We start from the raw sequence: 23,196 nt of genomic DNA, 5'->3' as shown, positions 1-23,196 counted from the left end.
TTTCCAGTTTGTTAGCATATAATTTTTCATAATATGTTCTTATAATTTATTTCTGTGTTGTTGGTTGTGATCTCTCCTCTTTCATTTGTGATTTTATCAATTTGGGTCCTTTCTCCTTTCTTTTTGGTAAGTATGGCTGGGGGGTTATCAATTTTATTCTCTCAAAGAATCAGCTTTAGTTTCATTGATCTGTTTTGTTTGTTTCTATATCATTTATTTCTCCTCTAATCTTTATTATTTCCCTTCTTCTGCTAGCTTTTGGCTTTATTTTCCATTTGTTTTCTAGCTTCTTAAGGTATAAGGTTAGGTTGCATACCTGAGACTTTTCTTGCTTCTTGAGCTAAGCCTGTATTGCAATATATTTCCCTCTAAAAACTCTTTTCTCCATCCTAAAGGTTTTGGACTGTCGTTTTTTCATTTTCATTTGTTTCTATATATTTTTTTTAATTTCTTCTTTAATTTCCTCGATAGCCATTCATTCTTTATTAGGATATTTTAATCTCCATGTATTTGTGATCTTTCTAAATTTTTTCTTGTGTTGACTTCAAGTTTCATAGTATTGTGTTCTGAAAACATGCATGGCATATTTCTGTAGTTTTTGAGGGCTGTTTTGTGAGCCAGTATGTGATCTACCTTGAAGAATGTTCCATGTTAACTCAAAAAGAATGTGTATTCCACTGCTTTAGAATGAAATTTTCTGAATATATCTGTTAAGTCCATTCAGTCCATATTGTCATTCAAATTGTTTCCTTGTTGATTTTCTGTTTAAATGATCTGTCCATTGCTGTAAGAGTAGAGTGTTAAAGTGCCCTACTATTATTTTATTATCAATGAGTTTTTTTTACATTTGTTATTAATTGATTTGTTTGGATGTTTCAAGTTAGGGGCATAAATATTTACAATTGTTAGATTTTCTTGATGGGTAGACCCCATAAGTATGATATAATGCCCTTCTTCATCTCTTATTATAGTCTTTACTTTAAAATCTAGTTTTTCTAATATAAGTATGGCTACTCCAGCTTTATCTCTCCATCCATTAACATGATAAATGGCTCCCTATCCCTTCACTTTCAATCTGCAGATGTCTTTAGCTCTAAAAGGAGTCCCTTGTGAGCAGCATATAGATAGGTTTGGTTTGTTTGTTTGTATCCATTCTGATACGCTGTGTCTTTTGATTGGAGCATTTAGTCCATTTATATTCATAGCAATTATCGAAAGATAAGAATTTAGTGCCACTGTGTTGCCTATAAAGTTGATGTTTCTGGTGATGTTCTCTGTTTCTTTCTAGTCTTCATTGCTTTTGGTTTTTTATTTCCTCCCTCAAAGAGTCTCCTTTAACATTTCTTGCAGGGCTAGTTTAGTGGTCACAAACTCCTTCAGTTTCTGTTTGTCTGGAAAACTCTTTGTCTCTCCTATTCTGAATGACAGCCTTGCTGGATATTCTTAGCTGTGTGTTTTTTCCATTCATAATGTTGAACCATGCCACTCCCTTCAAACCTGCCACATTTCTGTGGACAGATTTGCTGTGAACCTGTTCTGTCTTCCCTTGTAGATTAAGGACTTGTTTTCCCTTTCTATTCTCAGGTTTCTTTCCTTGTTTGTGTATTTGTGAGTTTGACTATGATATGTCTTTGTTATGGCTGGCTTTTGTGGAATTTAATGGGAGTTCTCTGTGCTTCCTGGATTTCGACATCTATTTTCTTCTCCAGATTAGAGAAGTTTTCATCTTTAATTTGCTCAAATCTCCTTTTTCTTTCTCTTCTTCTATGATACCAATGTTATCATACTTTAAAGAGTCACTAAATTCTCTAAGTCTACATTTGTGATCTAACACCTTTCTTTCCCTCTTTTTTCAGCGTCATTATTTTCTATAATTTTATCTTCTATATCACTCATTCATTCCTCTGCTCTGTCCATCCTCATTGTAATTGCATGCATTTGCTTTTGCAGCTCAGTTATAGCATTTTTTTTTTATTTTGGCCTGACTAGTTTTTAGTTCTTTTATCTCTGCAGTAAGGAATTTTCTAATGTCTTCTATGCTTTTCTTAAGCCCTGCTAGTATCCTTATGATTATTGTTTTAAATTCTGGTTCAGACATCTTGTTTGTATCTGTATTGATTAAATCCTTGGCCATGACTTATTCCTCCATCTTGTCATTTTGTGTGGGTCATGGTTTTTTGTATGTGTTAAGAAATCCTGTTGTATTTGGCTCCTGAGAGTAGTGACTATATTAAGAAGAGGTCCAAACACAAATAAACAAATTCTTTTTGTCCCCAGAGAGGCCATATCAGCACTCACAAATGCAGTCCAAGCAGGGGAACTATTTTTCCCCAGGGGAGCAGGGTATCCTCAGACCACACTGCTGGCTTCCAGGTCTCTGCCCAGCCCACCAGGAATGACCTTGGTGATGGTGTGGACTTCTAAAACTTCAGACTTTCAGCTCTGCTACTTATTACTTGTGGTACTCAGTCCCTCTCCTTTTTCCAGTCAGTAGTTTTGGGGAAAAGTTTTCCTTGTGCAATATCCCACACGTGCTTTCACTCTTTCTTTCCCTCTCTCTGTGATAAGGGCTTCCTTCCCTTCACAGCACTCTCAGTTCTTTTCGCCTCCAAATTAACTCTCCATAGTTCCTACCTTCCACGATGTGCCATTTATTTAAATCTCTAGTTGTGCAGTTTTGCTCTCAGTCCTTGGATAAATTTCTTGGGTGTTCAAATGATTTGATATTTATCTAGGTGTGTTTGAGGGATGAGGCAAGACTAAGGTCCCCTACTCCTCTGCCATCTTAATCTTGTAATAATTCTGCTATATTCTTATTTTAAAAATGTTTCTTATACTGCATTCTTCTTTAAATAGATGCATTTTCTACAGTATTTTTAATGGGTTGCCAATGGCACCGTCCAATGAGGAAGCTAAATTTAAGATTACGAAAGTAAATCATATTCAACTAATGGACTGTTAACTTCTAATATTTCTTTCATGTTCAGAAAGAAATTTAAAGTCTACATTATCTGGTAGGTTCTATATGTTTGTTGTATCAATTGACAGCCCTGGCTCCCTGGAACTCTCTCAATTTGCATTTTCTCAGACTCTTGGGTCTCTTCATTTTCTAATCACTCTGTCCACATTTCATATTCCTAAGGAGGTACCTTCCCTTGAATTACCTGCTAAAATGTCTTTGATCCTCTTGTCTCTCAACACAGTTCTTCTGAGACAGCCTTCTGAATCATTTCCTCATCATTTAAGGGATAACTGTTCTCAAACTTCTATCTATCTTCATCTCTAAGGCTGTATTTCAAACTGTCCACTCGATATCTCCATCTCATTGTGTCCTTATCAACTAATATCATCAAATAGGTTAGGCCAAACATAGGGGTTTTTCTAAAGTTTGCCTTTTACTAAAATTTAGACTATGACACCCCCAGTGTGTCACTTTCCTATCTTAGTTCAGGTCCATCATCTCATACGTTTCTTAATTCTTTGCAGGTGACACGTTGCCAACAAACAGATTTTCTAAACTGTAAACCACATCTCTTCTCCTTAAGGTTCTTCAATGGTTTATCATTTCTTAGAGATTAACATCAATCATTTAGCATGGTTTCTTAAAGAACTATTATGATATAAACTCAGCCTGCCATGATTCCCCTCACACACATGAACTGGTTTCTATTCCATGAGCAAAGAAAGACATGATCTTCTATATCTGCCTTTGCATAGTCTGTTTTTTGTTGTTGTGGTGGTAAACTAGCCTACTCTCAATTTCTGCACATACTTTAAGTCACAAACTTATGACTTTCAGAAACGTGGAATTTATTTTTTCCCAAGACAGCCCATTCAACATCATCTAAAGCTGACACCATTAGAGTTATTCCTTGCCCTTAACTGTATTCCTTGTGGTCACACAGAATAAGTCTAATTCTCTTTTATGTGATCTTCAAATAATTTAAAACATGTTACTCCTAGTGCTTCTGTTCTTCGAGGTAAATATCCACAAAGTCTTTTATATAAGCTTTTTTCCCCCTAGCCCACTAAAAGTTGGCATCCAGAACTTTACTGGGTGCCCCAGATAAGGTCTGACCATGATAGAGTGAAGCTTGACTCTGCTCTTTGTATTATACACAGCTCACATTATTTAGAGGTGGACTGCCCAGCAGGGATCTGGGATTTATGCTCATCCTAGAGAGAATTGGGAATTAGGCCACAGTTTTGTTTTCTAATGCAATCTTGGCACCAGTCATAAAGCATTTGGAATTCTGAGCTTGTGGAAAATTTACCTTTTCTTTCTCAGCTATATTTTCCTCCTGTTGTCCAAAGCAAGAAAATAAAATTGGATCTGAAAGCATTGATTAAGAGGTTTAGAGTCCATGGAAATTGTATGAAGGGCAGAGGAGAGAAAGAGGTATGGGGGATGTACACAGTGACGATTATCTATGGTTTTTCATAGAGCTGTTACCTACCATAGAAAAATGAGAAGGCATAGAACCCCCACCAACTACGATTCCTTGAAAATTCCATTCTCCTCTCCAAGTCCTATGAGGTACTCTTCTTCATTTATTAAGGCACTACAGATAACCAAAAACAGATGACAGGATTGCCTGTCTCAGGGATAGTTACCTCTGAACAAACATCAAGTTCTTCAGTATTAAAAATATATCCCTCACAGAAGTTTAATCCTCAGATAAGAGGAATGTGATCCTCACCACTTAATCCACAGGACATAAGTAAGAGCCTAAGGATGTACCACATAGTTGCTAATGACGTTCCATCATGTCTCAACTTGATTCTATTACCGTGTGTGAACACTCACAATTAATTATAAGATTATACTCACAATATTCAGAGTAACAGCTATAGAAGTATTTAAATCTTAAAGGAACTTCAAAGCACTCATATGTTGCCCATTTTTCATTTAAATTATAAAACTACAGGCCAGGTTTTGGAAATATAGACCTGATGATACATATTTTTAAGTCTTTGCATTAATTTCCAATAACTCTCTAAAGAAACACCAAGAGAGACACTCCTGGTCCTATTAAATTATGGTTAATTAAGTAAGCATCTCTTAAATTTAAAACACCAGGTTTAAATGTTACTAGTGCTGATCCGTGGACACAAGCTTGTTTTCCTACCTACCTTTGGACTCATTATCTAATTGTGAGGGAAAAAGTCCTTTAGTATATTAATCCATTTCTGTCCACATCTCCTTTTAAAAAAAAATTGGTATTAATTATATTTTTCCTTAAATACTTTTCCAAATGTCCCTACTATTTGAGATTTTAAATCTTTTGTAATATCAAGGTCACTCAATGTGTGCATTTATTACTATAGTAAAACCTTTTTGCCTATTCTTAATGCATATCAAGTTCAAGATGTTCTATTATATTTATTTCCATTAGTTAAAGGACTTAGACTTAGTGGGTATTAATGCAAAACATACATAAAACATGCTCTTCCCATAGTTGTCTCCATCTCCACTACTGGCAACTTTGTCATTCTGCATGCTCAGGACAAAAATTTCAGTCAGTCATGATAGGCCTCTGTTACCCTTCTAATCCTAAACTCAACCAGCTGCCCTTGCTCACTATACTCCAGTCACACAAGCACCATTGCTGTCCCTTGAATATGATAGTCCCACAGCATGTCCCAGGGCAGGTCCTTTGTACCTTTTCTTCCCCTTACCTGGAAAGCCTGTCCTCAAGATAGCCATGTTCCCCATTCCCTCATCTCCTCCAGGACCATAATGAAATATTCAAACTTCCTTCTCTGCACTCTCCATTTTCTGTTTTCCTTTCTTCCACAGCACCTATCACCATCTCCCATACTATCTACTTGACCTACTCATTTATTGTCTCTCTCTGCGTGATAGGTAGAATTCTAAAGATGGACTCCCAAGATTAGTATTTATTTCAGTAACTCCAGGACAGTAATCTAAATACTTTTGCAAAGGAACTTTGTAAGGTCCTTAAGGTTGCTAAACAGCTGACCTTAACATAGGAAGATCATCTGGGTCATCTGTGTGGAGCCAATGTAATTATACCTGGCCCTCAGAAGCAGAAGAGAGAGACATGGGGGTCAGAGAGATTCAAGGTGTGAGAAAGACTCTGTATGCAGTGGCTGGTTTGAAAATGAATAAGGGTAATGAGGAAAGCAGGCATTCTGACTGAGGTGAGGGAGGCTCCCTGATGACAACTACTAGAAGAATAGAAACCTCATTCCTGCTTGTACAAGGAACCAAAATCTGTCAACAACCAGAATGAGCTTAGAAGCAGAGTTTCCCTAGAACCTCCAGACAGAAACACAGCCCTGCTGTGAAAAGATGAAACACACCCCATGATTTTAGCCTTGTGAAACCCAGAGCCAATAAACAGCTGAGCCATGCTGTGCCCAGAGTCTTACCAATGGAGAGTAAATGAGCATTATGGTAAGTCACGAAATTTGCTAAGGGTGCAATAGAAAACTAGTACACCCTATTAGAAAATAGGCTTTATGAGGACAGGGATTACCATCTGGGATTTTTTTCCCCGTACTGTGTACAGAGCCTAGAATAGCACCTTACACAATAGACAATAAATTATACACAGTATATCCATTCTTTCCCATGAAATCTGTATTTTATAAGATGATATCATTTTTAACCTCAAAACATTGAATGAAAATATTTAGAATTAAAGTGTAAAACATGAATTGATTTGAAAACTGTTTAGTCAGTATCCCTGCAGATCAGTAGTGGCTAGTTGCTACTTCCCAAAGTACCGGTTTTCAAAATGCATGTCATAACATCATGGCAGGTCATAAAATCAAGTTATGGGGTTGAGATGGGTAGAAAGGAAGAAAACAAAATCCAAAAAATTAGAACTTTTAGTGTGAGATGTATGAGTGTATGTTGGATCACACTGTAAGATGTATTTCTTACTGTAGAAATGTACCTTCAAAATAACTGGAAAACAACAGCCCTAAAGGTCACCACACTCTGCTGTGGACCAGGATGCAATTTAGGGCCTGACCAGAGGTGAAATGAAGACAAATGAATGGTGAATGTGTCTGTTACGAAAGAGCTGATCAGGAAAGAACTACACTATCCTAAGTCTGTGATTAAATTTGCAAGGCAAGAGAGCACTATGGTTGAAGAATTCACACAAATTGCACCATGTTAAAGTGAAGAAATGAACCCTTTCCTCTTGCAATATATATATATTTTTTTGCTTTGGGGCTGGCTGTAATAGTGCCCCTGGACAGTGTTCAGGTCCCCAACAAAGAGCAGTCACTGTTCTTAGTATAAAATCCAGCAGCATCTGGAGAGGATGACTTGAGAGTTTCTTTCTTCCCTTACAGGGAAAGGATTAAAAACTTATCTATCTTCTGAGATTAGCCAGTTATTAGTGTCATATAAATTTAGCTGGAAAGGAAGTTAGAAATATCCTTGGCACGTGGAACCAAAAAATAAATACTTGTTAGAGGAATTGGAAATTGAGTCTAACAATATCCTCATTTATTTTGCAGATGAGGGAGCTGACCTAAAGGCTTACACTATTGCCATTATTATAACAATGTTACTCTTATATTTATCCATGATTCCAGTGTTTACTGTCCATGGAATGCATGTAGATAACAATATAAGAATAATGCAACTGTACACTATTCATTCCCCCACTGGAGAGCACACTTCTGGCTGGTAGGGATCACACCACATATCTTTGTACCCTTGTTAGTGCCTACCGTGGTTGGGGAAATTAATTAAGATAATACCTGCAGTACACTTAACAGAGTGCCTAGTATACTATAAAAGCTAAGTAAATACCGTCATATATGCTTTTATGGCTTTGACTGTAATAAGAGCATTATTATTATAGAATGTTTATGCATGGGAAATTCTTAACACCTATTGATTTTCACTGCATTGTACAACAAAAAAAAAATCATACTTTATGCCCTTAAAGTCCACTTATATTTGAAGAGACATTAGAACGCTTGAGTTCTTATCTACCTAAGGCACTTTAAGTAAATTACTAAAGATAAAAGAATTCCAATTAGTTAAATATCACCCAGAAAATTTCTTAAGTGTATGAAAAGTAAATAGACCTAGGATTTGTGATTCATAAGGATAATATTTCTAATGAAAATATAAAATCTTGCATATTATGAAATCCATCCTTCTTTAGGTAAGAATCAGACTTGATGCTGCATGACCATTGGCATTGGGAGTTTGGAGCCGATACCCATGGCCACAGGCTCTGAATTCTAAAAGCAAAATGTGACTTCCTTTAGGAGATGTTCCACAAAGAAAGAATATCAAAACATTAAAATAAGTGAATCACAGTCTATTTTTTCTGAGGATCCAACAATGTTATCAAAGATTTTTTTTCCTCAAATCTTACAAGCGCTACAGCACCTTTCCCCCCTGCTACTTTTGTATGATATAATTAGCGTATAATTATGTGCTCTTTCACACTGGAAAGACTCTTCTTTTATTAATGACTCTTTGAAAAGTTCTTTATTATTTATCTTTGAAAGTAAGTTTGAAATCAAAAGGCTCTCATGCCTTTTCCTTTCTTTTGAGCTTAGGAGTTCTTAAAAGTAATACAATAGATGGTTATGGATGTCACAGGCAGTCCTAACTTTCCATTTTTAAGATGAGAAACAGGATTCAGGAAACAAATGTTGCATCCTCACTTCCCTCCAGATTATATGTTTGGGGTATTGAAGAACATATATGTAAAATATTGATGTTCCAACAAGGGCTCTCTATGCCTTTTCTCTCTTGTCGGGACAAATAGAAAATGGGTCAGAACAGTAAGCTTCCTGAATCTAGTACAAAGACAGAAGGGGGGTGGAATTCACATTTATCATAGGTAAATTTCAAATGAGTCTTAAATGAAGATTCACCCAGCCCATAATGTAGTCAGTTCTGGAAGGTACCACCGTATCTCTGTGGAGGCTAAGCAAGCCTCATTGCTGTTTTTGGCTGACTGCTTTTGTTCCAACATTAGGCTTACTAGAGTACTCCAGATTGAATATGGGCAATTAAAAGGGGGGGGTGTACATTATTGCAAATTTTAATCATTTCTTGAGCCATTTTGCTTGCAGTGATAATCCCACATGACCAACATATCTTGCATAAGAAACTCAACTGGCTTTTGGCTGCAAGCAGTTAGTTCTTCAGTTACTTTGTAACCTATTCCTGCTTAACTTCTGGACTTTCCCCATTTGTGGCCAGGATCGGCCAAATCAGGGCTTCAGTGTTTGCTTGGCTCCCCACAGCCATGGCTAACTTTTCTAAGACTGGCCCATGAACAATAATGCCAGTGACTCAAATAATGATCAGAACCTTCTCAATTACACTGCTGCTATTTATGTACAGCAGAAACTTCTGTCCAACACTTCCACTGTGTGCAAAGTAATACTGTGTCAGAAGTATTTCAAAATTTTGTATCTCCTAGGTTTTTAGTACTATCTCAGTGGAGATAGAATAATAATAACCTGATGAACTTGGAAACTTTGTTTTTGAGGACTCGGGGAAATTTACCCAAATTATTTTGTGAGCCAAAAAACATTCAAAATTACACATATTTTTGCCTAGCCCTTTGGAATGCCATGATGTCCCTTTAGTTGGAAATGTCTACATAGCTGCATTTTCACCAGCTATCTTTTTCTTTTGAAGAAAAAAAAAATACTAGTTTACTTTGAAAAATACTAATTTACTTTGTACTCAAGAAAATCCATCTTTCAAGATCACTGGTCTTATATATGATGAATTTTAATTTTTAAATGAGAATCACAGTCTGTCAGTTAGAAGGAATATTAAAAGTGATGAATTAACACCTAGAATTGCATGACTCCTCTCTCAAATATGTAAAATGAGGTCCTCCTTTAACAGCTCTTCTTCAGGGCAAAAGAGATAAAATAGAAAGTACAAGCCACTATATGTGGCATCACACCTTAACTAAAACAAAATGGAGGATCTAGCTATGGTCCTTCCTCACTCACAAGGTGTTAGCCTGTCATCCAACTTGTTTAATTATGTTATGAAAACCAGTTAAATTTGAAGAATTTCAGACACAGGATTTCACCTTTGGACCACTGAGAGTAGGGCCCAGCTGGGAGTGAAGCAGCCACTTGTAAAACTATTTACCATGAGAATTTTGATCCCATGGTCTTGACCTTTTCATTTCAATGATCCGGAAAGGTAATGATAATTTTAAAGGTCTACCTGATATGAATAGAACGATAAGTAATAGTGAGAAAAGCTTCCTAAGAATAAGTTAAATTATCTAGTTTAAACTACAGGTTAAAAGATTCAGTTCTGGAATGAGACTGCTTCGTTTGAACCCTGGCTTCCCTGTTAATTAGCTGGCTGACCTTGGGAAGTCATTGAAGATTCCGAAACTTTGGTTTACTCATCTGTAAAAAAGAGATAATAATATTATCTTCCTCACTGGGCTGTTAAGAGGATTAAATGAGCTCCTTCACATGAAGTGTTTGTTCGGTTTATGGCATATGTTTTAAGTATCCTATAAATGTTAGCTTCCTCATGTCCACTGAAGTAATAAAAAAACAGTTTAGTTGTAGAGTGCTAGTTTTTTTAATTTGCTTCAGAATCTCAAATCTTCAGTGAATTTCCATGAGTGCTATTTTGGACTAAGAATTAATAGTGTTAGGAAGGAAATATTTTCATGCTATAAATAACTTATCAGGAAATTTTTTATTGCCAGGATGTTTTTAACAAATCAATATACTGTATATTGTGTGTTAACGGACTGGATAATATAATTATTCTAATTAACTGATCATTCACTCTGTGGGTTTTGGGAAAGTGTGTCACCATTTAGCCAACAAATACAGTCATAAGTAATTTGACAAAATATAAAGTTATTATTTCTGGTATTGGAAACTTAGTTTTGTGTATGTCTGAATGGCCAATGTACTAAACATGTTATTCACAGACTGATTTATATATCTGAAGGGATTTTAAAAATAATCCTTTTGGCTATGTCCAGAGAAGGCTTTTTAAAAAACTGTTATTATTAAGCAATATGATAAATTAACCAGTCTCTGGTTTTATATTAGTTTTTGTAAAGTATCACCTTATATCATTATTCTGTTCTTGTCCCCAATTTTCCAATTCTAATCAATAGTCTGCTTTCTCCTCAGAGCAATAAGCAAAACAAGACAGAACATTCATTTGCTGATTCTACAAAGAATTTAAATTCTGCCAGTCTAGAATATCCATGGACCTAATTAGGAAATCAAAGAATAAATCTAACCATTTTTCACTTCTCTACCATGTCCCAGAAGTCAATCATTGCAAAATGAAATACATCATTGCCTGAAGAGTGTTCCTTTCATATCGACCCTGAGATTTAGAAACTACTAAAAGTAACTCATTACAATGATTACAGAGTTAACCATTAGGAAACTATTGACCCAGAAATCAGGGAGATCACAATAATTACTTTCAGAAAAATGAAAGAATCTTAGTTGGGAATTTATATTGAGTCATATATAAAATAAGTTCTGTTTTTCCAGAATTATTCAAATTACTGTCCATTAGAAGGATAGGGATCGGGGTTACCTTCCCAGCATTTAAGATGCATCCTCAGGGGGTTTCACATTACTATAAGTATCTCATGAAGGAACAAATAACATGACAGTTTATGGCAATCTAAAGAAGATGTTATTCTGAGTGAAATAAAAATAGGCTATGAGAAAATGAATTAGGAAGAAAATGGGGGGTGGGGGTGGGAAATGTAGTATGAAAAACTACTCTCTACAACCAATGTTACTACACATGCCCATGCTCTATAAATTCAGAGACATTTTGCTTTCCCAAGTTGGCTGTCCACTTACCCTCGTTGTTTTCACTTTATTCCCAGAGGAACAGCTCCATCCTTTCCGATCCGGAAGAACTTTACATTCCTCTCCCTCAAGACATGGTTGCATATGGCACCACCATTTCTGTTCCACTATTGAAGCTACAAGAGATAGAAAAATCAATTCAGTGTTTTCTGTTTGGGCTGGTTAATTCTCTGGGCGCATGTTCAAAGAGGAAAAAAGGACACTGATATTTCCCATCATTAGGTAGACTGGGTTTGAGGCATGCTTCTCTCTTTGTCTAAAGGGGCTGAATATTTCTAGATTGTCTGACTAAAAGAATTTTTATGTTACAGTTTAGTTTATTGTGGTAAGAACACTTAACATGAGCTCTACCCTCTTAAATAGTATTGTTAATTATAGGCACATTGTTGAAGGATTTTTTCATGTGAACATATATAGGCTTCGTGAAAACTAATACAGTGGAAAGAAGCTTATGTAGGCATATGCATGTACTGTTTTACCTAAATATATTTTTAAAAATGAACCTATAACAAGTTCAGAGCCAGTATTATAGAATCAGTGTAATCTTTCCCACAGGGAGGCTAAAATTAGGAGGATATTAGAATTAATGTAATTTTTTTTACTGTGGGCAGTAACCTTCATCACAAGGAATGAACCATGCTAATATGAGTACTTAAATTATTATTTATGATAATATCAAATAGACCCAAAGATTTATGTCCTATTATAATTAGGTGAACACTCTAATAAAGAAAAAAATATTTTGGTGGACCTCCATAAAAATCATTTTTTCATGTGAATTCAATCTACAACTACAACTTTGCTCATTTGTATGGTGCTTATTTTTTCATTCTTAAGAACCATCCATAGGTTTAGGCAACCATACTTTTTAATCCCCTCTTTTTATCTTTCCTTTCCCAATTAATTTAGATACACAAGCCGTTTGCTAGCAAATAAGTATTTCATGGTATCAAAGTGACATGGACTTGTTGGAACCTCATTATAATGCCTTGATACAAAACTGGGTAAGGTCTTAGACTTCCTTCTGAAGGATTTCAGAATGCTCCCTCAACCAAATAATCTCTACAACCACATGATTTATGGTGTGGTCCCTCAGGATTGACCACAGTCAACAGCATTGTAGTGGGGTTCCAGTTCTAACCAGTCACGAGCTACACAACTACAGAAAGCAATGGAAGAAGTCGCACCATCCACACAAGATGGAGCAGCTCGCGTGGTGCCTGCCACCTGGCCAGGGAAGCAGGAACACTTGACCGTCTGTGATCGCTCTTCTATTTTGTTCTTATTACAGCATCTGTGGAGTGCCACCACCTCGCAAGTGCCCGTTTTAACATGGTGAGCTGCACAAACAAAAACAAGAGATAAGACAACATTGAGAAAGTTTTGGATAACTCCCACTCTTTTTAATTAGAAGTGCATTAAATATTGCTCTATAAGGGATCCACCATGCATGAAACTAGAAATACAATGATGCTGACTCCATAATGCAGATTTGATTTCTTTTCTAAATGTGGTATGACCATTTCTGTCAGTAAATGCTTGGTGAAGCAGAACAATTAGTGACCAGATTAGGATGAGCTGTTAGAACAGTCTGAAATATAGAGACAATATGTAGTGCCATCAAAAACATACTTATTTGCATATGACTTTCTAGCCAACAAAGAAAGGTAAAGCCATAGACAAGGTGCCCTGCAGTGGGGCTAAGGGCAGATCTGTCCTCAAAGTAGGGGAAGAGGAATTAAGGTTATGTTATCCTTCTAGGGATGAGGGCAAAGGCCAGACAGGGAACTTCATTTCAGAAAGAAAGTACAGGGTTGAACCCATCTTCTCAGTGTTCTTCTGCCCAGTTTCCCCAGGAATGAATTAATTGGGAATTCTTTAAATGGCTGCCATTTCCCTGAAAGTCCCAGCCACTTCAGACCAGAAAACCATTTCTTTCAGTTCTTCCTGAGGGAACAACTGCCACCAATAGTAACAACTGTCGACAGAATGTGGATGGATTTATATCTAGGCTGGGAGCCCCATCCAATGAGCTTTGAGATTCCCTGACCCATTCTGTTAACCTGGCAGTAAGGCTACTGAATGGTTTGGGTGCTTGAGATTTTTGGACCTCTACTTATTACATTACGATAGGGTTTTAGTTTGCCCTCACTTTTTTGCAGCATTTCATCTTCAAAATATTAACCCTACTGTGAAATGATAAAGCAGAAGTTTCATCTGCTAAAAATAACAAAGTTAAAATCAAACATCTGTTGAAACACTGTTTTCAGAAATTTAAAAAATGTGATTGATATAAAAAGCACATCTCAAGTTGTTTAATGTTATAAACATATCGATGCTCATTTTGTAAATGAGATCAGTACATCATATATTTATATTAATCTTCCCCTTGGGGATGAGTATCATTGTGCAGTAATTTGGTTAGATACCTTGCTTAGCTTTTTCTTGTGAGAGAGAACAAGTCACACATATTGTCGACACCATCACTCTATGTGAGACTAAGAAACTTGGGTGTGACATATGGCTTTGACATGTGATCCTCAAAAGCACTTTCAAGAAGCAGACACCATTTCCAATGTCACAAAGATCTTCTTGCCATTGTAGATACAAATGGGGACTTCTCAGCGTTTGATTCAAACAGGAGGCTATCTGTGCAACACTTAAAAACTTGAGAGCCAGACTTCTTTTCTCATGTGCTCTAGAAAATATTTTCTTAGCTAAGGATGATTCAGTTTGTTTGAATTTATTGAATTCTTCACATTATGTCATATGAGTCAATTTACTGCTTTCATTATGGCACTTCACTTAATCACATTTTATCTGAGTCAATACCACACCTGAGGGATGGTTCTGAGTACTGGGCTACAACAGTGCAAAGGCAAAACATATAGCCTGCCCTCAGCAAGCTCATATTCCTGTGGAGAAGACAAATTATAAATACCTATGAGTGATTATAACACTACTAGATTTTTAAGCTCCTGGAAGGAATTTCTGAAGGATAAGGTGAGAGTAGGGAGGGAAAGTATATTTTTGTGAGTCTCAGAGAAGACCTCTGTGAGTTAATATAATAATGACCTGAGTGAGAAGGAAGCATCTATTATGAAGATCTAGAAAAGGAAGAGCATTGCAAATAAAAAGAGCATCAAGTGACAGGGAACTGAAATGGGGAAATGTGTGCTTGTTCCCGGGCTACAGTATGGCTGAACAGTTGGGAGGTCTATGGAACTGTGGCAGAAATGTAGGACGATCAAGTGGGGGCTGGGATGCTGCAGTAAGGGGACCAGATTTCACAAGGGAAATACGCTGGGTGGATGTGGTATCAACTCATAAATGCTTATGAGAAGTTTGCTCAGACTTTTCTTTAAAGAATGGACTGAAGAAAGCAAGAGTGGGATCAAGGAGACCAGTTATAAGAGTCTCAAGGATAAAGGATAGGACTTGGGCTATACTAACAGCAGCAAAGTTGGGGAGAAGTAAAAGATTAGGAATTTTTCCCTGTAGAACTGTCTGACTTGCTAGTGGACTGAATGGGAGCAGTGAGGGAAGGAGGACTTAGGATTACTCCTCAGCTTGTCCTGAGCAGTGAAAAGTTGGTAAATTCGTGGTTCTGCAAACTAATGTTTGCCAGATAGGAGATTGGGGGTGGGGGGATGAACTAGGTAAAGAGTACATTCATCATGATGAGCACTGAGCAGTGTGTAGAACTGTTCAGTCATTATATTGTACACCCAAAACTAGTATAGTACTATGTGTTAATTATACATGAACCATATACATATTGAGGGGTGGTTCTGATAGATAGAGAAAGCCTGGGAATGGGGGTCTGGCAAAGCTGGGTTGGGTTAAAATATCTATAGTTCTATGTTGTCAGTGTTAAATTTGAGATTATTACAAGACACCCAAGTAGCTATGTAAATCAGGCAGTGGCATTTGAGAAGTGGAGCTTAGGGAAGAAATCTGGGCTACAGATACACACTTAAGAAATCTAGGCTCATAGGTGATATTTAAAGCCACAGAGTAAACCAAATTACCATGGAAAAGTTGCCATTAGAGAAGAAGGGAAAGAATAGTCCAAAAAAAACTCAATCTGAAATGGGGGAAACAGGAATAAAGACTGACAAGGAGCAGCACATGAAGTAAGAGAAAAAGACCATGGGACAAAAGCATGAAAAACCAAAAAACAAAAATTTCAAGAAGGAGAGGATCGATCAGCTTTGTCAAGTGCTGATGCAAGGTTCAATAAATAAAGAGAAATCACTGTCCGTTAAAAAAGTAATATCATGTACTAATTAAGAGTATAGCCTTGAAAATCAAAGTAGCTGGGTTCAAACATAAGCTCTCTGAAAAGCTGTGTGACCTTGGGCAAATTATTCAGTATCTCTGAATAGCATTTTTTTTTCCCTATCTAAAAGAGGGATACTAATAGCACCATCTTCATAGGGTTGGTGTGAAGCTGAAATGAGTTAATGGATATAAAGTACTTAGAGTACTGCCTGCCTTATAGTAGGCACTCTGTGTTAGCTATTGTTAGCATTTGATCACAGTAAAAATCATTTTAGAGGCATGATGAAAATAAAAGCATGATTAAAGTAAGTTTATTGGAGAATAGGATGTAAAACTGTGCAATTATACAAATTTCTTCCAAGAAGTTTTCTGTTAAAGGAAGAAGGAAGTGAGCAATAGCTGGAATGAAGCGTGGTGTCAAGGGAATTTTTTTAATGGATGCCATAAAGGCATGCTTACTTGCTGGAATGATCTAGTACAGAAATGTACAATATAGGAGAGAAAATGGGCAATTACAAAAGAATGTTCTTGAGAAGGCAGAAGGAATTGAGAGTCAGGGCACTTGGAGGGGTTAACAATAAATTGATGTGGAAATACTTAATCCATTTTAACAAGAGTTAAGGTCGGATGTGTAGCTATCAAGGCAGGTAGGTGTGAATGGATTAGGTGGTGAGGACATGAGGCAGTTTCTTATCCAATTTCATCTAATTTTGCTATGAAATATGAGAGGTGTTTGAAAAGAAAAAAAGAGATAAAATAGGTATCTGAAAAAGAGGAAAAGTAAGTATACTGGGAAGGAGTAGGAAGATTGCTTAAGGGAGCTGGCTGGCGCACACTGTAAACTGCAGAGAACATGGCTTGATGCAACAAGGGCTGGGATTTCAGAGGGGGGTGGAGATGACCCTGGACTTGTGACAGTGTCACAATGGCCTTGTGACAGGCCATTTCACTGTCTTTGTCATAGGAGATTTTATCATACATGGGAAAGGGATGGACAGGCAAAAACTGCATCTGATGTCCCCTTCCCAATACCAATACCAAAATTCCTTTCTACCTTACCTGATAAGAACTATAAAAGGATAAAGTAGTTGTGGTAGTCACTAGTAAATATTAGTGCTGTCTGCCAAATATTTCTGGTTCTCTCTCTTCTGGACACATGGTAATATTGTACTTCTCCACCTCATTAACCTTAGATATGGTGATGTGACTTGCTCTGGCCAATGAAATGAAAGCTAAAGTAATAGGAGTCACTTATGAGTAAAAGCAAAGGATATCAGTCTGTGTGGCTGCTTTAAAAGCTACTATACAATTCACTACATTCCTCCCTACCAGCCCAAGCAACCAGATATGTTCTTAACAGTGGGAACTATATCAACCTGAGTCTCCAAATGAAGAGACTGAACCATGATGGACCTGAGTGAGAAATAAGCCTTAGCTTGTTACAAGGCTCTAAAATTTTGAGGTTGTTTTGGTTACTGCTTCAAAACTTAGCCCACCCCTGAGGACATAGTGGTACTTTCTACCGCAGCCTAGATTGTTTAGTAGGATATATTTTCCCAAATGCATTAGTTGGAGGATAAGCCAGTGAAGCATGATACCTCAAAACATATCATTCTAGCTTATTTGAGTCAATGAAAAATGCAGATTTGGGGGCACCTGGGTGGCTCAGTCGGTTAAGTGATCTCAGGTCATGATCTCTCAGAGCCCGTGTTGGGCTCTGTTCTGACAGCTAGCTCAGAGCCTGGAGCCTGTTTCAGATTCTGTATCTCCCTCTCTGTCACTGAAACTCCCCTGCACTTGCTCGCTCGCTCTCTCTCAGAAATAAATAAAACATAAAAAAATAAAGAAAAATGTTTATATATCATATAATGTAAAGGATAATTTAAAGGATTTAAAGGATAATTCTGCAAAGAATTATTCCACAGTTGGATCATTACGTTGGCTAGGTTTGATATGTGAGGATTCTAGGGAAGAAAGTTATGCTTTGTTGTCTGAGGAGAAAGGAGGTAAAATGATGCCCATCTGGTATAATGAAGAGGACAGCCATGTCCTCCCCTTCAGAGAACATGGTTCTAAATGTGAAGAGATTAATAATAAAGCAGAGAAGGAAGAGCGACCCTGACAAACACGGGCTTCACTGCCTTGACCTTTCTCTTCACTGAAAAAAGAGAAGAAAATGTACAGACATACAGGTTGAGTTTTCTGGTGAGAAATGAGAATGAGTTTAAAAAAAAGTCTCTTGCAGCCTTTGTTCTTCTTATTAGAACTGAAGTTGTGAAGCTTCTTTTGTGGAGAAATGAGAGAGGGATAATTAACCTTTAAAATAAAATAGAATAGATGATAGGTCAGTGGATGGATGGATGGATGGGTAGTATATTCACACCGTTTGAAGGCATCAGTAGAAAGAATATGGTTCAGTATGTTTTTACACATGCCACAAATATGCCAAATGAAACAAGATACCTCAAAATGAGGAAATGAAACTTCTAGCAAAATTTAGTTCATCTAAGCATAGTTTTTATTTGTATGTCTTAACTTCCTATGATAACCAGATTCTTATAAACAAAGACTAATTTTTCATGTAAACTGCCCAGCATGTGACACATGTTTAATAAATGGTAAACAAGCAATTTAAGAAGATAAAACTTATTCCCATGGTTTTCCTTTAAAAGGTTAATGAGACTGTAGGAAATTCTAGCAGTTACTAGAATTCTCTACACAGGTTCAGAGCTCATGATAAACTAACCTAATCAAATATTAGGGCTTTCTAAATTAACAAAATAGGCTTCACAAACAGTTAGCATCATATTAAAATGATGCAAGACCCCCTGGAGAAGATTTAAATGAAAAAAGAACAAACAAACAATTTGCTTCATGTCACAATTCCCAAGTTATGCACAAACAAACAAAAACCACCTTTCTTCTATTCTGCTATTTTTTCCTCCCTGGATATGATGCATAAACACGAAGTGCTGTCTCCTACATTTTTGTGAAAGGATGCTAGAGACACATAACTCTTATGAAATATCAATTTTTACGAAAACAGGGATATCAAATTTTACCCAGCTCTAATTGTTGTCTTCCAAGGTTATTACCCTATGTCTCATTTCAACAATAGGATCATTAGCCTTAGAGTGCCCCCAGAACAAGACCCTAAGATACTGCCCCTTACAGGTTGCCTGGATGGCTCAGTTGGCTAAGTGTCTGACTTCAGCTCAGGTCATGATCTTATGGTTCATGAGTTTAAGTCCCACATCAGCTCTGCACTGACTTCTCTGTCTCTCTCTCTCTCTCAAGAAAAATAAACTTAAAAAAAAAAAAAAAGATACTGCCTCTTAAATCATGTCTCAAAACTCCTGAAAATTTTCTAAAGCTATTGTGACTGGCATATTCTAGCATGAAGTCATACAAGGCATTTTAGCAAAACCTTTGTTGTTTTCAACTGCTTTTTTACCTACTGAAAGTAATTTCTCTGGCGGGGGGTGGGGGAGGAAACTGAATTAAATAACATTTGCTCTGTATGCATGCATAGCTTTTTAAAAAGTGTGTGTTTATACACATAATTATATGTATATATATTCATACATATGTTTATACATATGTTAATATAGTCACATTTTATTCATCACATCACTTGTGAACTAACTATAATTGTATAGGTATGAAAAATTGGTACACCACAGAATATTTATGCAAATCATTTTACCTTAAGCAGTGTTTGCTGGCCTTAGGTTAATAAGAGCCCAAAGTTACACATATCACGTTCTCTATGTATGAATCATTTGTTCACATTGGAAACAAGGTATAAAATAATGATAACTGCTATCCTTTATTGAATATTTATGTTATGCCAAGCATTATTCCATTTTACCATTATGATAACCATTGGAGAAGATCTAATTATCGCTAATTTACAGATGAATAAATGAGCCACGGGAATGTTAAGTAAAATAGCTAGTAAGAGAAAAACCAGAGATGAGAATCCAGGCAGTCTGCTTTCAGAAACCATCATCTCAAACACTATCCTACAGTGCTTCTTCTATAGCGCTCCACCCACATCAACAAACTACAGCTCCAGATGATGTGGAGGAATACAGGACATGTGCCCGAACATGCAATGCTTGGTAGCCTCAAAGGGACACAGGCTCTGGAACTCAAATACCCCAGTCCAAGCCTCACTACACCTACACTGTACTTGAGTAAATCTTTAAACAAATCCGTTCACCAAAGAATTGCTTTGTTCATCTCTAAAATGGCTCCACAGAGTCCTTATAAAGACCGCTTGAGACCATGTATATGAAACTGCTTTTAAATTATACAGCATTACTGATATTTAATACAAATATTAATCATATTTGTTTTTACTATTAATGTAATTAATAATACAAAATGATGGAACATATATAAGTTACAAAGACACAGAAGCTAGGGAAAATTATATTTTCTAAAGGTTCTAATTTGATATTTACATATATATGTGTGTATATATATATATATATATATACTTGTGTTGACATGAGATGCATGTAAAAAAATACTTAATTTGACTCTTAAGCTTCAGAAGAGAGTAAATTTAGCATCAAGTTGTGAATATGTTCCTAGTTTATTTCCTTTCCATTAGATTTCAGTTCTTATTTGTATTCTGATTTGTCTCACTGATTCTAAAATTTTGTTTGTCTCTGTACACTCCTATTTAATAGTTTTACCCAGCTTGACTAGCTCCCTGGAGAGTCTGCATTACACCTTCTAAGCAGAAATAAAGCATCACCTACATGCACCAATAGGCATCTGAAATGCAAGCTACTTAGTGGATTTAGGTTGCTGTAAATCACTTTGAATGGAAAAAATGTGCTGAAACAAAAACTTCTTAAGACAGCTAATTTCTCACTTTAATTCATTAGAAGGAGAAAATAGGGCACATTTTTAGACTTTCATGCTGAAGCAATCTAATTAAAAGAAATGGTTATTTAAAGAGCTCAATGAAATTTCAAAAGTTCACATAATTTATGAAGTCAAAATGATCAGGGAGGAAATAGCCAAGTGCTGATGACATTTTTACAAAGCCTGTTTTCTCAAACTGCTCCATTTTTATATGGAAAAAAAAGTCACTGGGGGGAAAAAGATTGCCATAAAGGATAATAACCCTACGAACAGTACCATCTCTATTTAGAGCAAGCTCTCAACCAGAGGATGTCCACCAGTCTATTTGAAGAGAAAGAGGCAGAACAGAAGATCCACTTGACAGAATTTTAGACATGTTGCCCTTAACTCAATCATGAACATCTTCTACATCCACATTCTTTTAATGTTTGTTTACTTTTGAGAGACAGAGAATGCGTGTGCACAAGCAATTGTACATGAGCAAGGGAGGGGCAGAGAGAGGGAGAGAGAATCCCAAGCAGGCTCCACACTGTCAGCATGGAGCTCTACATGGGGCTCCATCCCACAAAGTGTGAGATCATGACCTGAGCAGAAACTAAGAGGATGCTTAAATGACTGAGCCACCCAGGCATCCCTACATCCACATTTTAAATGAGAATTGATGTTGAAGGAGACAAGCCTCATAGAATAGTGGTCTCTTTATAACCTATCCAGAACTTCTGCTTGTAATGTAACAGAACTGGACAAATCAAATGCATCTGGCTGAAATTTGAAATGAGAGCTGCCAAACTGCCACATGGAAATGGGCATTTGAGCCAAAGATCATCTGGCATTAGGAATCATGTGGCCCATGGAGAGATGTGTGTATGTGTCATGGTGATGGGACTCAGAGAAAGCAGACAAGAGAGGGAACTAAGCACAGATACAAAGAGGTCAGAGATAAGAGAATGAGTAGTCCCACAAGCTGCCTTGGTGTTTGCCCTTCCTCAGGTCTTCCTGAAAATTTTCCTGAATTCCTGAAGTACTGTATAGAACAGGTTTCAATGAACCTCTTTTTTCCTGAGGTAATTTGATGATGTCTGTGTTCTTTGACTCAAAAATGTGCTGACGAGGGCATTTCTTTTTTTTCTAATTGAAGTTATTATTAACAAAAGCTAATTATAAGCCAGAAATATCTCTGTCCCCACTTTTAAGAGCAGGACACAAGTTTCTGCCTTCAAAGTAGGATCCAAGAAATGCCCAATTCACTTTCTACATTTTCCTCATAGTGAAAATTCGACATTTCAAATGGTGACCCTGAGGCCATCTTGAATTACTCAGACAGGAAACTGGTCCATTGTGCTTCTTTAAATGTTTCTGATGTCAAAGGTTTAAGGGCAGATTCTCTGCTTAATTCCAAATTACATACACATAAAAAAATATGAAGAATCAGAACATCCCCAATTCCTATAAACTTTAAGAGTCATGCTGTTCTTTTGTGATTAACAATATTCCTGGGAGTGTCCCTGGGAGGGAGGGCAGCACAGCCCAAGTGCTTCTTGATGAAAAAGACACGAGGAGTAGAAAAAGCAGGCCAAAGAAAGATGGGATATCTGGGCTCTCATGCATAGTTCTCTGTCCCTGAAGAATGTAATGTGGAGTAGGTCATTTAGGTCTCTGGGTATCTTTCCTCTTTTGCAAAATGAAGAAATCAGACTAGTTTTAGCAGTAATTTAGAGTTGGAAGTTCCTTCCAATTCTAAAATTCTGGGAGTTTATAAAATGATTAAGTTTCATTATAATGGGTACAATATATTAGACTTATCAGAAAATGAAAGTCAAAGATTTTTTTTAACTGCTTCAAACTAACATAAATTAAGTCTATTAAGTCACTGAACTTAATGAGAAACTGAGACAGAAGTTTATGAAATTTATATTTTGAGTATATTTCTTATCTGTGTGAAGTCACAAATCTTAACTACAGAGAATAATATGCACTATAAAGTCAACCTGTATCCTTATATTGCTTTATATACAAAACAGTTTGATTACTGTCAATTCAGTGAGAGCAGTCAAATCCGAAAGGTTATATAGCAGAGTGGTTTGGGTGAGGATATTTTTTAGGTGTTTATTTATTTATTTTAAGAGACAGAGAGCATGAGCAGGGGAGAGGCGGGGGGGGGGGGGGGGGGGGGGGGGA

General features: G+C 36.7%; 1 protein-coding gene across 2 annotated transcripts in view; it reads right to left on the bottom strand.

Annotated features, from left to right (window-relative positions):
* Positions 1 to 23,196, bottom strand: part of TAFA2 (TAFA chemokine like family member 2) — a 160,677-nt gene that overhangs the window by 46,579 nt on the left and 90,902 nt on the right. For both annotated transcript variants that reach the window (XM_077758395.1, XM_077758394.1), the window contains exons 2-3: positions 13,041 to 13,193; positions 11,845 to 11,969 (exon numbers count right to left, since the gene is read on the bottom strand). In XM_077758395.1, the coding sequence (XP_077614521.1) occupies positions 11,845 to 11,969; positions 13,041 to 13,193 (278 nt within the window). The remainder of the gene's footprint in view (positions 1 to 11,844; positions 11,970 to 13,040; positions 13,194 to 23,196) is intronic.

Source organism: Crocuta crocuta, unplaced genomic scaffold, assembly GCF_008692635.1.
Source record: "Crocuta crocuta isolate KB4526 unplaced genomic scaffold, BGI_CrCroc_1.0 scaffold283, whole genome shotgun sequence".
NCBI classification, from domain to species: Eukaryota; Metazoa; Chordata; class Mammalia; order Carnivora; family Hyaenidae; genus Crocuta; species Crocuta crocuta.
The sequence above is the reverse complement of the archived record's forward strand: the minus strand, read 5'-3'. Positions and strand labels throughout refer to the sequence as shown.